General features: G+C 38.7%; 2 protein-coding genes across 2 annotated transcripts in view; both read left to right on the top strand.

The window, feature by feature from the left end:
* Positions 1–1391, top strand: part of LOC140929174 (uncharacterized) — a 203655-nt gene extending 202264 nt beyond the window's left edge. Inside the window, exon 11 of the mRNA XM_073379041.1 lies at positions 1170–1391. Coding sequence (XP_073235142.1) covers positions 1170–1186 — 17 coding nt within the window. The 3' untranslated portion in view covers positions 1187–1391. The remainder of the gene's footprint in view (positions 1–1169) is intronic.
* A 9648-nt stretch (positions 1392–11039) lies between these two features.
* The window catches only part of LOC140927347 (uncharacterized), a 5473-nt gene continuing 1512 nt past the window's right edge, over positions 11040–15000 (top strand). The window contains exons 1-2 of the mRNA XM_073376978.1: positions 11040–11147; positions 13658–13829. Coding sequence (XP_073233079.1) covers positions 11132–11147; positions 13658–13829 — 188 coding nt within the window. The 5' untranslated portion in view covers positions 11040–11131. The remainder of the gene's footprint in view (positions 11148–13657; positions 13830–15000) is intronic.

Here is a 15000-nt window from a genome sequence, read left to right as displayed (position 1 = left end):
AATAAGCGCCCACTATCAAGGTCCAAAAATTTAATAAGCGCCCAGGGCGGTTAATCGAATAAATACGGCAACGCCTTTTATTTTTGACTTCAACAACTATTTCGGGCGTAGTCTTTATCGCGTTCCAATTTCGGTTTTGGTTTTAATAGATTTTTACATGTCAATTCAATCTAGCGGCCATCAGTTGCCGGGCATTTCTTTCCTTGTAATCTCGCTAAGACTGGAATTCTCTGGAAATCCAATGCAATGCGGTACATGTTTTAAACTACATGGACTTTGACGTCCTCCAGATCACTGTCATCTCAGTTTGTTAAACCTTTAACCAAATGACTCAAGTCTTTTCCATAATAATAAGCAATAGTAATCGATAACAATCGATAAACAAATCATTATCGATATCTATCGGAAATCGATATTAATCGAAGTCACAAGTTTTTTCTTTGTCGACTTTTATCGATTGATATCGGAAATCGATATTAATCTTCGATTGATGACGATTACTATTTGTCCAGGATTGTAGTTTGCCTTTATCTTCCTTACTATGCACAGTTTTAGTGTCAAGAATCAGTGAATCGGAACCATGACAGTATGTAGTCTGCAATGGACATGCAATGACAGCGGCGGCAGAAAATAGAACGTGCATGGTTACTTTACTGCTTAGTGATTTTACGTCACGGACGAGTTAGCGCTTGTTCCTTTGACCCACGAATGCTTTTCTTAGGTTCAAGGTCGACCAATCAAAAACCAAGACATTCATCGGCCTAGAAATTACTAGAAAATCTGTCAAAGTAGAACAATAATCAATAGTCAGCAGAACTGAATTGGTTAGCTTGGAGACTTTATTTTGAGCTCTCTTTTCTGTGGCTTATAGCTTTTAAGTTGATAGAGCGGCTTAATTATGAAAAAGACAATCAACGTTGCTAAAGCGTTATTAGTACTTTGCGATAAAGCAAAGAATATTAGAGTTTGTTTTGTGTTTTGTTGACGTTTAACAATACTTTTATCTTTCTCTCTTTTCTTTTTTTTCCTTGTTACGTGGATGATCAATAGTACTTCGTCAAATAAAGCAAAGATTATTGTAGTTACTTTCAGTGTTTTGATGATGATTAAACATAATTTCCTCTTGTTTTCTTTTCTTTATTTATGTCGATGATCAACGAAAACGACAGCATCATGGCGTAAGTAATGCTTACAAGGAATTCCTTTTTTTGGCTCTTTTATGTGCTTCACTGGTGCATCAGTCGATGTAAAAAAATGGCAGCAACGTTAAATTGTTAGTCTCTGTATCTATAGTCTTCCGTACACTTTTTTATTAAATACTCAGGAGAACTTGGTTTTGCCAGTGGATTTATTAACAGCCATCATTACTGTGGTTGATCCTTTTAAAACCTATTATTATTCTTTCAAAATATTTCCCCGATTCTGATTGGCTAAAAGCACAGGTTTATTCACCATAACCAGTTACTGATGACCACATTTGGAAGAATTAATTTTGTGTTTAGCGAGGAAATGACGTCAAAAAAACAGCGTTCTTGCAGGTTAATGCACCGTTAACCGAGAAGACCTGGGGATCGACGAGGTTGAGTTGTTTCGGTTGTGATCTTGAAAAATGGCGGACATTTCACTCGTTTCAAGAGTAAGAACTAGGCGAAAAAATAACTAAAAACATGGCAGGAACAGCAAGAAGACAACTCGAAGGGCGACATCTGCTATTTGGAGAATATTTGCGGAGCTGAACAACCCTAAACGTGCACTATCGAAGATGAACTTAACATCGATGGATCGATGAAGGTAAGCATGTGTTAGCCATGTTTTTAAACTAGGAATTATTTTGAATAAATAATAAAACAATTATTGAATTCGGCTTTCGTATCATATGAAGAATTATGGAGATTTCGGAGGGTGTTATCCGTCGTGGCCGTATGTTACTGAACACCCTCCTCGATCTCCATAATTCTTCATAAGATACTAAGCCTCATTCATTAATTGTTAAATAACGACTAAAATATAAAAAAAAACTTTGCTAAATTGCTTAAAAATTAGTAAGCCTAATGAGTTCTTTGCCATTAAACAAAGAATGTTGGAGTTGCTGTAATGTTTGTGTTAACGTTTTATCAAGACATTTACCTTTCTTTCCTGTTTCTTTTTCGTTTTTGCTACGTTGATGATCAGGTGCTCGTAGATCTAAAGCTGCGGTTGTGGGTAAGTAATACCTCCAGCATTTTGTATAATTTTTTTTTTTTTCTGAAAGCCTGTTTTAATATGCCTGTAAGGGATTAGTCGATGTAAACTAACTAGTGTCGTCTGTCTCTAGTGGAAAATTTTTTCAGTTTTGCCAGTAGATTATCTATATCTGTGGATAGCTTTTAATGCTCAAAAAAGGACATGAGCGGGAGATAAGGCGCAAGAAGTATACCATCGCTGTGGGGAGGTGGGTGGGGTGACAAACAACGTGTCTGGTGTCCGTTTTAACGAAGAGACGAATATACAGCACCAAAAAGGGCCAATTTATACTAAACTCACAAATATATGCACAACGAGTTCCCACGCAGATTCACAGATGCTAGGTAATTTAAATGTACGGGTTCCACGGGCACAGGGAGCGTTTGTGCTTGACGGCCGCTAGTGAGAATAGCCAGGAGAACTAAATTGTTTTGCTAGGGGAATTTACATTGAGCAGCCGTAAGTAATGCCTTTTTCGTTCTCTCTTTTGTGCTTGTTGCCTCTGAGAATGTTAAATATAGATGCAGAAAAACTGACGATTGTCTGCCCGTCTTATCTACATTTTAATTCAATAGTGGACAGTTTTTTTTGCCAGTGGATCATAGATCTCATGTGTTATTAAGCGTGTACGCTTATAAAGCCTAAATTGGAATACACTGCATTGCCTGGGCATAAAATGGAAATATTAAAGTTTACGGTACTTTGTGATAGAGCAACGTATATCGGGTATTGTTTTTTGCTTAAACAGCATTTTCATCTCTCTTCCTTTTCTTTTGTTATGTTGATGGATGATCAGTGGGAAGGGTGGGAGGTGGCGGTGAGGTGGCGGTGGGGTGGGGGGGTTCGGCGAGGGCGGGCGTTGAATGCTCCATGACGGCGGAAAAATGTCCCTTCACGGGTCGAATAGATAGTGAAGCAACTCTTTGGGGGATTAGCTTATGTTCGTGCCGATCACCAGACTATATTCACTTCCATTCTAAGAGCTACTTGTGCAATAGACATTTGAATCGCAAAGACATTTGTATTCCAAACTATCTTATATTTTAATACTTGTCAACAAAATAGACTATGCCATTGTAAAAACAACTGATTCAAAAGCTGACGTGTCGAGTATCAGCCCTTCCTCAAAGGGGTTCGAGTGCGGCTTGTGTGTGATTCAGGTCCCGTCCATACGTATATCCGGATATTTTTTCTCTCCGGTTTTGGCTTTAGTCCACACGTATCCGGTGAATCCTGCATGTACGAATCCACAACTTTTTGAATCGGCTCTCCAGAATGGAATTTTTTGAATACGCTATGAATCTGGAATCGTGTGGACGCTAAATCCGGATATGCCAAGGTCAAGTGTGCCGTGAATATTATATTCAAGATGGCTACCTGGACGCATGCTCAGTTGCAATATTCCAACAATGAAAATGTGGTAGTGGTGGTGGATTAGGAAAACTATAGAAATATAAAGAAGCAAACATGGGAGGAAGGAAAATAATGGTTATAGAAATAGCTACAATCCTGGACAAAAGTCCTCGGGAAAGTATTCATAATTTCAGGATTCATGATAGTATTCATAACTTCCTCTAATTTCTGGGCTCCCTCATAAAATAGCCTGTGTGCTGCCCACCCCCCCCCCCCCTCCTCCCCTCAGTAAAAATCTAAGGGAAGAAGAGGTTGTCTGTACACAGGCTATCATGAAATAGTGCAACCTTTTTCGAAATTTTCTTGTAGTTCTCCCTCCCCCCACCCTATACAAAGTTGAAACTATTCCATCGACCACGAGTGTAACTAAAGAATACTACATTATAATTCACAGCATTGCTAACAAATGAAAATAAGAGAACAATTCTTTGCGATGAAGCAAATAATGTCAGAGTTGGTATTAGCATGTTTAATTATCGGGGGAAAGAACATTTTTGATTTTTCTTCTTTGTTTTTTCATGTTGATGATCAATGAAATACATAGAAGAAGACGACGAAGGTAAGTTGTGTTTCTTGTGGTGGTAATGGTGGTGGTGGAGGGAAAACAATGGAAATGTGGTAGTGGTGGTGGTGGATTAGGAAAACTATAGAAATATAAAGAAGCAAACATGGGAGGAAGGAAAATAATGGTGATAGAAATAGCTACAATCCGGAACAAAAGTCTTCGGGAAAGTATTCATAATAAGTATTCATGGTAGTATTCATAACTTCCTCTAATGGGGCTCCCTCATAAAATAGCCTGTGTACTGCCCCCCCCCCCCCCCCTCCTCCCCTCAGTAAAAATCTAAGGGAAGAAAGAGGTTGTCTGTACACAGGCTATCATGAAATAGTGCAACCTTTTTCGAAATTTTCTTGTAGTTCTCCCTCCCCCCACCCTATACAAAGTTGAAACTATTCCATCGACCACGAGTGTAACTAAAGAATACTACATTATAATTCACAGCATTGTTAACAAATGAAAATAAGAGAACAATTCTTTGCGATGAAGCAAATAATGTCAGAGTTGGTATTAGCATGTTTAATTATCGGGGGAAAGAACATTTTTGATTTTTCTTCTTTGTTTTTTCATGTTGATGATCAATGAAATACATAGAAGAAGACGACGAAGGTAAGTTGTGTTTCTTGTGGTGGTAATGGTGGTGGTGGAGGGAAAACAATGGAAATGTGGTAGTGGTGGTGGTGGATTAGGAAAACTATAGAAATGTAAAGAAGCAAACATGGGAAGAAGGAAAATAATGGTGATAGAAATAGCTACAATCCGGAACAAAAGTATCTCTGTATCTATAGTCTTGCGTACACTTTTTTATTAAATACTCAAGAGCACTTGGTTTTGCCAGTGGATTTGTTAATAGCCATCATTTCTGTGGTTGATCGTTTTAAATTTAATAACGACTGAAATATAAAAAAAAAACTTTGCTAAATTGCTTAAAAATTATTAAGCCTAATGAGCACTTTGCCATTAAACAAAGAATATCGGAGTTGCGGTAATGTTTGTGTTGACGTTTTATCAAGACATTTACCTTTCTTTCTTGTTTCTTTTTCGTTTTTGCTACTTTGATGATCAGCTCCTCCTAGAGATCCTGATCTAAACATTATGGGAAAGCCTGTTTTAATATGCCTTTAAGGGATTAGTCGATGTAAACAAACTAGTGTAGCCTGTCTGTAGTAAACAATTTTTTTAGTTTTGCCAGTAGATTATCTATATCTGTGGATGGCATTTAATGCTCCACAAAGACATGAATTACAACAAGAAAACGGAGGGGAGAGGGGGGTGTCTGAACACAGGCTACCATAAAAGAGAACATCCTTTTTGAAATTTTCTTGAGGCGGGAAGGAGCTGGAGATAAGGCGCCAGAGTGTGCCATCGCTGCGGGGAGGTGGGTGGGGCGACAAACTAGGTGTCTGGTGTCCGTTTTAACGAAAAGAGGAATAAACAGCATGAAACAGGCCAATTTATACTAAACTCACAAATATATGCACAACGAGTTCCCCCGCGGATCCACAGATGCGCGGGAGTTTAAATGTACGGGTCCCACGGGCACAGGGAGCGAGCGTTTGTGCCTGACGGCTGCTAGTGAGAATAGTCAGGAGAACTAAATTGTTTTGCTAGTGGAATTTATTTCGAGCTATCTTTCTGTGGCTTATAGCTTCTAAGTTGATAGAGCGGGCTGAATGATAAAAAAGACAAACAACGTTGCTAAAGCGTTATTAGTACTTTGCGATAAAGCAAAGAATATCAGAGTCGGTATTAGTGTTTTGTTGACGTTTTAACAATACTCACTTTTATCTTTCTTTCTTTTCTCTCCGCCTGTTTATAATCTATGAATATGGTAGGATTCGACAGACGTGAGTAATGCCTTTTCCGTTTTCTCTTTTGTGCTTGTTGCCTCTAAGAATGTTAAATATAGATGCAGAAAAACTGACGATTGTCTGCCCGTTCTCTTATCGACATTTTCATTCAATAGTGGACAGTTTTTTTTTGCCAGTGTATTATAGATCTCTTGTGTTATTAAGCTTGTATGCTAATAAAGCCTAAATTGGAATACACTGCATTGCTCGGGGATAAAATAGAAATAAATTTACAGAACTTTGAGATAGAGCAGCGTGTATCGGGTATTGTTGTTTGTTCAAACATCATTTTCATCTCTCGTGTTGAGTATCAGCCCTTCCTCAAAGGGGTGCGAGTGCGACTTGTGTGTGATTCAGGCCCCGCGCATACGTATATCCGGATATTTTTAAATCCGCTATTTTTTCTTTCCGGATTTGACTAGGTGACTGATCGCATGACTAAAACAGTTTTTTTTTGTCATAGTTAGAGCATTTTTAGGTCAATAATAAGTACACGTATATGTATATAGTATGTACGATATATTATCGTAGCTATTTCTTAATTTAATGTTTTTTTCCTAGTTTTTCCATTTATTATTAACAATTAGATTTGTAAATTAGTCTTTTTCTCGTTCTTCTTTCTTTGTTCTATTTTGTAAATTAAATCGGAAGAGCCACGTAGTGGAGATTTTAAAAAAATACTGTACTGTACTTTCGTCCACACGTATTTCTGGATTTGACTTTCGTCCACACGAATCCGCTCTCCATAATGAAAATTTTTGAATATACTATGAACCGGGAATCGTGTGGACGCTAAATTCGAATATGCCAAGGTCAGTTGTACCGTCAATATTGTATTCCAGATGACCACCTCGACGCATGCTCAGTTTCCAATACTCTCAGAGGAGTCCTGGGTAACAGAAATACTGATCCGGATATATGTCGGATACGTGTGGACGGGCAAATTCGATTTGAATGCGGATACGTGTGGGAAAACCAAGGGTAGGAAAAAATGAGAAATCCAATCGGGAAGCGAGCTCGCGTTGTTTCTCTCATTCTTTGTGTTAATTGCGTCCAATATTCTTTCAAGTTTTTTTCATTTTTGGGGGGTTGATCACGTAGTCTACGAGGGAGACAATTATCATTCTTAGCAAAATTAAGCAGTGCCTGTCGAACTACTTCCGTCTATCCGTCAATCCGGAACAAAAGTCTTCGGGAAAGTATTCATAATAAGTATTCATGGTAGTATTCATAACTTCCTCTAATGGGGCTCCCTCATAAAATAGCCTGTGTACAGACCTCCCCCCCCCCCCCCCCCCCTCCTCTCGTCAGTAAAAATCTGAGGGGAGAAGAGGTTGTTTGTACACAGGATATCCTGAAACAGTGCATCCTTTTCGAAATTTTCTTGTAGTTTTCCCTCCCCCACCCTATTCAAAGTTGAAACTGGGGAACATGCGTCCAACGTTATTTGTGGGGTGAGGGGAGGGGCAGGGTATGTGTGAATTGGAAAACGCCCCAGAAATTCAAAAGTATCCCAACTTTTGTCCATGATTGTAGTTTGCCTTCATCTTCCTTGCTTTGTACAGTTTTAGTGTCAAGAATCAGTGAATCGGAACCAGGAAAGTATGTAGTCTGCAATGGACATGCAATGACAGCGGCAGAAAATAAAACGTGCATGGTTACTTTACTGCTTGGTGATTTTACGTCACGGACGAGTTAGCGCTTGTTCCTTTGACAACATGAATAGACCCACGAATGCTTTTCTTATGTTCAAGTCGACCAAATCTGTGAAAGTAGAACGATAATCAATAGTCAGCAGAACTGAATTAGTTTTCTTGGAGACTTTATTTTGAGCTCTCTTTTCTGTGGCTTATATCTTTTAAGTTGAGTTGCCATTAAAGAAAGAATGTTGGAGTTGCTGTAATGTTTGTGTTGACGTTTTATCAAGACATTTACCTTTCTTTCTTGTTTCTTTTTCGTTTTTGCTACGTTGATGATCAGCTCTTGGTGGAAATTCTGAAGAAAGCATGGGTAAGTAATACCTCCAGCATTTTTTATGATCTTTTTCTGAAAGCCTGTTTTAATATGCCTGTAGGGGATGAGTCGATGTAAACTAACTAGTGTCGTCTGTCTCTAGTGGACAATTTTTCAGTTTTGCCAGTAGATTATCTATATCTGTGGATAGCATTTAATGCTAAAAAAAAACATGAATTACAACAAGAAAACGGAGGGGAAAGGGGGATGTTTGAACACAGGCTACCATAAAACAGTGTATCCTTTTTGAAATTTTCTTGTAGTTCTCCCTCCCCCGCCCTATACTAAGTTGCAACTGGGAAAAAAAAATTCTGGAAACATACGTGCAACGTTGTTTGTGGGATGAGGGGAGGGGCAGGGTATGTGTGAATTGGAAAATGCCCCAGAAATTCAAAAGTATCCTAACTTTTGTCCATCATTGTAGTTTGCCTTCATCTTTCTTACTATGCACAGTTTTAGTGTCAAGAATCAGTGAATCGGAACTAGGACAGTATGTAGTCTGCAATGGACATGCAATGACCGCGGCAGAAAATAGAACGTGCTTGTTTACTTTACTGCTTAGTGATTTTACGTCACGGACGAGTTAACGCTTGTTCCTTTGGTTCAAGTCGACCACTCAAAAACTAAGACATTCATCGACCTAAAAATTACTACAAAATCTGTCAAACTCGTCAAACTCAACAATAATCAATAGTCAGCAGAACTGGATTGTTTTACTAGGAGAGTTTATTTTGAGCTCTCTTTTCTGTGGCTTATAGCTTTTAAAATGATAGAGCGGCTTTATTATGAAAAAGACAATCAACGTTGCTAAAGCGTTATTAGTACTTTGCGATAAAGCAAAGAATATCAGAGTTTGTTTTGTGTTTTGTTGACGTTTAAAAATACTTTTGCCTTTCTCTCTTTTCTTTTTTTTTTTTATTGTTACGTGGATGATCAATAGTACTTTGTCAAATAAAGCAAAGAATATTGTAGTTGCTTTTAGTGTTTTAATGATGATTAAATATAATTTCCTCTTGTTTTCTTTTCTTTATTTATGTCGATGATCAATGAACACGACAGCATCATTGCGTAAGTAATGCTTACAAGGAATTCCTTTTTTTGGCTCTGTTATGTGCTTCACTGGTGCATCAGTCGATGTACACCAAATGGCGGCAACGTTAAATTGTTAGTCTCTGTATCTATAGTCTTGCGTACTTTTTTATTAAATACTCAGGAGAACTTATTTTTGCCAGTGGATTTATTAATAGCCATCATTTCCGTGGTTGATCCTTTTAAAATTTATCACTATTCATTCAAAATTTTTCCCCGATTCTGATTGGCTAATAGCACACGTTCATACACCATAACCAGTTTCTGATGACCAAATTTGGAAGAATTTTGTGTTTAGCGAGGTTAATGCACCGTTAACCGAGAAGACCTTGGGACGAGGTTGAGTTGTTTCGGTTGTGATCTTGAAAAAAGGAGGACATTTCACTCGTTTTAAGAGTAAGAACTAGGCGAAAAAATAACTAAAAACATGCCAAGAACAGCAAGAAGACAACTCGAAGGGCGACATCTGCTATTTGAAGCATATTTGCGAAGCTGAACAACCCTAAACGTGCACTATCGAAGATGAACTTAACATCGATGGATCGATGGAGGTAAACATGTGTTAGCCATGTTTTTAAACTAGAAATTATTTTGAATGAATAATAAAACAATTCATTGAATTCGGCTTTCGTATCATATGAAGAATTATGGAGATCTCGAAGGGTGTTTTCCGCCTCGGCCTACGGCCTCGACGGATAACACACTCCTCGAGCTCCATAATTCTCCATAAGATACTCAGCCTTATTTATTAATTGTTAAATAACGACCGAAATGTAAAAAAACTTTGCTAAATTGCTTAAAAATTAGTAAGCCTAATGAGTTCTTTGCCATCAAACAAAGAATGTTGGAGTTGCTGTAATGTTTGTGTTGACGTTTTATCAAGACATTTACCTTTCTTTCTTGTTTCTTTTTCGTTTTTGCTACTTTGATGATCAGCTCCTCCTAGAGATCCTGATCTAAACATTATGGGAAAGCCTGTTTTAATATGCCTTTAAGGGATTAGTCGATCTAAACTAACTAGTGTCGTCTGTCTCTAGTGGACAATTTTTTCAGTTTTGCCAGTAGATTATCTATATCTGTCAGGCTCCTGTATCTGTGGATAGCATTTAATGCTAAAAAAAGACATGAATTACAACAAGAAAACGGAGGGAAAGGGGGATGTCTGAACACAGGCTACCATAAAACAGTGTATCCTTTTTGAAATTTTCTTGTAGTTCTCCCTCCCCCGCCCTATACTAAGTTGCAACTGGGAAAAAAAATTCTGGAAACATACGTGCAACGTTGTTTGTGGGATGAGGGGAGGGGCAGGGTATGTGTGAATTGGAAAACGCCCCCAAAATTCAAAAGTATTCCAAGACTTTTATCCATGACTGTAGTTTGCCTTCATCCTTCTTACTAGGCTCAGTTTTAGTGTCAAGAATCAGTGAATCGGAACCAGGACAGTAATAAATTCTCACCGGGAGCCCCCACTCCCAAACGCTCCAAGGTTGGGATGAATTATAGAGGCGAGCTCGGAGGGCGGGAAGGAGCGGGAGATAAGGCGCTAGAGTGTGCCATCGCTGCGTGGCGGTGGGGCGACAACCTAGGTGTCTGGTGTCCGTTTTAACGTAGATGAATAAACAGCATGAAAAAAGGCCAATTTATACTAAACTCACAAATATATGCACAACGAATTCCTACGCAGATCCACAGATGCGCGGGAGTTTAAATGTACGGGTCCCACCGGCACAGGCCGAGCGTTTAAGCGTGACGGCCGTTAGTGAGGGGAATGTATTTCGAGCTATCTTTCTGTGGCGTAAAGCTTCTAAATTGATAGAGCGGGCTGAATGATAAAAAAGACAAACAACGTTGCTAAAGCGTTATTTAAGTACTTTGCGATAAACTAAAGAATATCTGAGTTGGTATTATTGGTTTGTTGACGTTTTAACAATACTCATTTTTATCTTTCTTTCTTTTCTCTTTGCCTGTTTATGATCCAGTGAATATGGAAGAAGGCAGCGGTAAGTAATGCCTTTTCCGTTCTCTCTTTTGTGCTTGTTGCCTCTGGGAATGTTAAATATAGATGCTGAAAAACTGGCGATTGTCTGCCTGTACCCTTATCTACATTTTAATTTTATAGTGGAGAGTTTTTTTTTTACCAGGGGATTATAGATCTCTTGTGTTATTAAGCGTGTATGCTACACTGCATTGCTCGGGGATAAAATAGAAATAAGTTTACATTACTTTGCGATAGAGCAACGTATATCGGGTATTGTTTTTTGTTTAAACAACATTTTCATCTCTCTTCCTTTACTTTTGCTTTGTTGAAGATCAGTGGGGAGGGGTGAAAGTTGGCAGAGGCGGTGGGGGATCCTCCAATTATTCTTCCTTTTTTGCTATGTAATCCGGCCCGAGGATTTTAGAGTGCGGCGACTTGTTAATCTACCTTAAACCATAGTTTTGCCTGATCTTATTTCGGTTGTCTTGTCAATTTACTCCGGGTAAGTTGCTAATTGTTGCGTTAGTTGATGTGAATAGATGCAGCAGATATTCAGACGGTTTTTTTATTTTCAATTTGGCGACTGTGCTCTGTAAGTCATGATGCAGCAAGCTAATATACAGGGAAATCTGTGTTAAGCGGTCAGCCGTGGGAAACAAGGAAATGTCTGCTTTAAAATATGGGATATTGGGCTAAAATAGACCGCTTAATAGCGTCGCGACATATTAATACACCGTTCTTTTAATAATAAACTGGGAAAAAAAAATTTGGAAACATGCGTCCAATGTTGTTTGTGGGGTGAGTGGAGGGGCAGAGTATGTGTGAATTGGAAAACGCCCCAGAAATTCAAAAGTATCCCAACTTTTATCCATGATTGTAGTTTGGCTTCATCCTCCTTACTAGGCACAGTTTTCGTGTCAAGAATCAATGAATCGGAACCATGAGAGTATGTAGTCTGCAATGGACATGCAATGACCGCGGCAGAAAATAGAACGTACATCGTTACTTTACTGCTTAGTGATTTTACGTCACGGACGAGTTAGCGCTTGTTCCTTCAAATACTTTTCTTAGGTTCAAGTCGACCACTCAAAAACCAAGACATTCATCGATCTAAAAATTACTCGCGTCCAACTATCGTATATGTAATTCTTGTCAACAAGTAAATAAGGTCAGCATAAAAGGGATTTATAATTTCAAAAGACAAATAAACAGACCTAAGTATGCGATTGTAAAAACAACTGATTAAAAAGCTGACGTGTAGTGTATCATTCCTTCCTCAAAGGGGTTCGAGTGCGGCTTGTGTGTGATTCAGGTCCCGTCCATACGTATATCCGAATATTTGTAAATCCTCTATTTTTTCTTTGCGGATTTGACTTTCGTCCACACGTATCCGGTGAATCAGGCATACGAATTCGCAACTTTTTGAATCCGCTCTCCAGAATGGAAATTTTTGAATACACTATGAATCAGGAATCGTGTGGACGCTAAATCCGAGTTGTACCGTGAATATTGTATTCAAGATGGCCACCTCAACGCATGCTCAGTTTCAAATATTCCCAGAGGAGTCCTGGGTAATAGAAATAATCGGGATATGTGTTGGATACGTGTGGACGGGCAAATTCGATTTGAATGCGGATACGTGTGGGAAAACCAAGGGTAGGAAAAAATGAGAAATCCAATTGGGAAGCGAACTCGCGTTGTTTCTCTCATTCTTAGTGTTAAAAGGCCATTTACATGATAGCGTCATTTTGCTACTATGACTAGGATCCTTCAGGGTATTGCTTTCTTGTGCAAATTAGGGCTTTTGTTATTTAAACCTCACTGGGGCTACCAAATTTAAATACGAAATGAAAAACGAAAAGAATTCTGGGCGTAGTAGTAAGATGACACCTCGTGCAAATGGCCTATTGAGTCCAACATTCTTTCAAGTTGTTTTCATTTTTCTTGGGTTGATCACGTAGTGCACGAGAGACTTATAGCTTTTAAGTTGATAGAGCGGGCTGGATTATAAATAAAGACAACGTTAAGTTGCTAAAGCGTTATTAGTACTTTGCGATAAGGGACCGGTCATAAAGTACAGGGGGGGGGGGGGGGTGAACTATGTGGAATGGTACATTAGGGAACATTGGCTTACCACTTTAGTCAGAATATCCAAAAAATCTTCGAGATCGAAATGTTGTAACACGTCGTCCGACTCGTGAACAGAATTCATCTTCTACGCCATCATTCACTTCTTGTTCATCGTCATCATCGTCTTCCTCTTCTTCTGGAATTTCTTACAGAACTACATCGTAGTTTTTGCTGCTGCCATCATACTTTTTGTCGCCACAGTCATTGTTTTCATCACCATCAGTATCATCTGCGTGAACACTATCATAGTCATCGTCATCGTCCCCTGTCTCCTCCTCGTGTTCGCCATCATGAAAATCAACATTTTCTTCTACGTTAACCTTTCTCGCAGCTTGCTCAATAGTTGCATGTCTGTACTGTCCAAGAACGATTTTTTTTTCATTATTTTGTGGTGATATATAGATATTTTTGATGAAGTTGCTAATCCTGGTCGTGTCCTGCCGGAAAACGACCCAGCGTGGAAAGCAGGAGGAACAACATTACAAGGATACAGCTCCCAGCACTTCACCATTGCTGACCCAATCAATGTGGATTCTTCAAAGAGGGTTGAATTGCTGTTGAGGCTTGTAGCAAGGTATGACGTCTTCTCTTTTATTATTATTATTATTATTATTATTATTATTATTATTACTATTATTATTAACCATTAAACTGTAAGAAGAATGAAAAAAACTAATGATTTGTTTGTCATATTTCTTGAAATTCATAACTTTAAAATGACTGAATAGTTTCCAGTTCGGTCATATATTATGTAATTATATTAGTGCATGAAGTCCGTTTTTTTAAATCCATAGTATGACCACAGCAGCGTGCAAAGATTTTGGTGTCCGATAGCCCGGGGCTGGTGGATTTTACTACCGGGCTAGTGATTTCTATTCTTAACTTGCCCTATGGGCAAATGAGGTTTAAGAGGGGGAGGGGGGATTCAAATTACAGAAGAACTGTAACCAATGCTCATCAAAAATTTTTTCGGGCTAGTTGAAATGACTTTTGGGCTAGTATGTGCTAGCTACAGCTTTCCCGAATGGCAAGCTGTAGAACTGACTTTCTTTGCACCCTGCACAGACAGAGTATTATTGACTATACGAAGTTCTCGAACCATATTTATCAAAACTATATGGCGAAGTAGTTGTCATGATGATCATAATAATAATAATGAATGAATAATAATAATAATTATTATTATTATTATTATAATGATAGTAATAACAATAATAAAATACACACAAAGTGATAGTCTCAAGGTATTGTTTGATGACAGTCCCAGGAATAAACGAAGTCCATCATCCTTGAGACAACAGTCAACAGCAACTGTTGGCATCAGTGTCATGCAGTTTCTGATTACACTGTTTAATCATACTGAAATAAGCTTAATCAGATCAGAGGATTTTGTTGTGTCTGTGGAGGTTGCAGAGTGTTGTTATGATTCGCCCTTGGAGTATTGATTGCATTTATGCGCGAGCGCACACTTCATTGCCTGGTATGTGTAGGGCAAGTTTCTGCCTGTCTGAATTACATGAGAAAACTCGCACCGGCGCGAGTTTCACACTGGGATGACTTTTTGATTTCGTATCACGTTTACATGATGACTGGGTCATTTGATATCTTGTTATATAACGGTACATTTCATGTTGATAAAATACGCTTGTGGTTCAAAATCGCAAACATTATGCATGCGCTACCCGTTCCAGACTACCGGCAGACCGATTTCACACCGAAATGGGTGGTCGTTTCGCGGTTACATG

The sequence above is a fragment of the Porites lutea genome, chromosome 2 (assembly GCF_958299795.1).
Source record: "Porites lutea chromosome 2, jaPorLute2.1, whole genome shotgun sequence".
NCBI classification, from domain to species: Eukaryota; Metazoa; Cnidaria; class Anthozoa; order Scleractinia; family Poritidae; genus Porites; species Porites lutea.
This window is presented reverse-complemented; position numbering and strand designations above follow the sequence as displayed.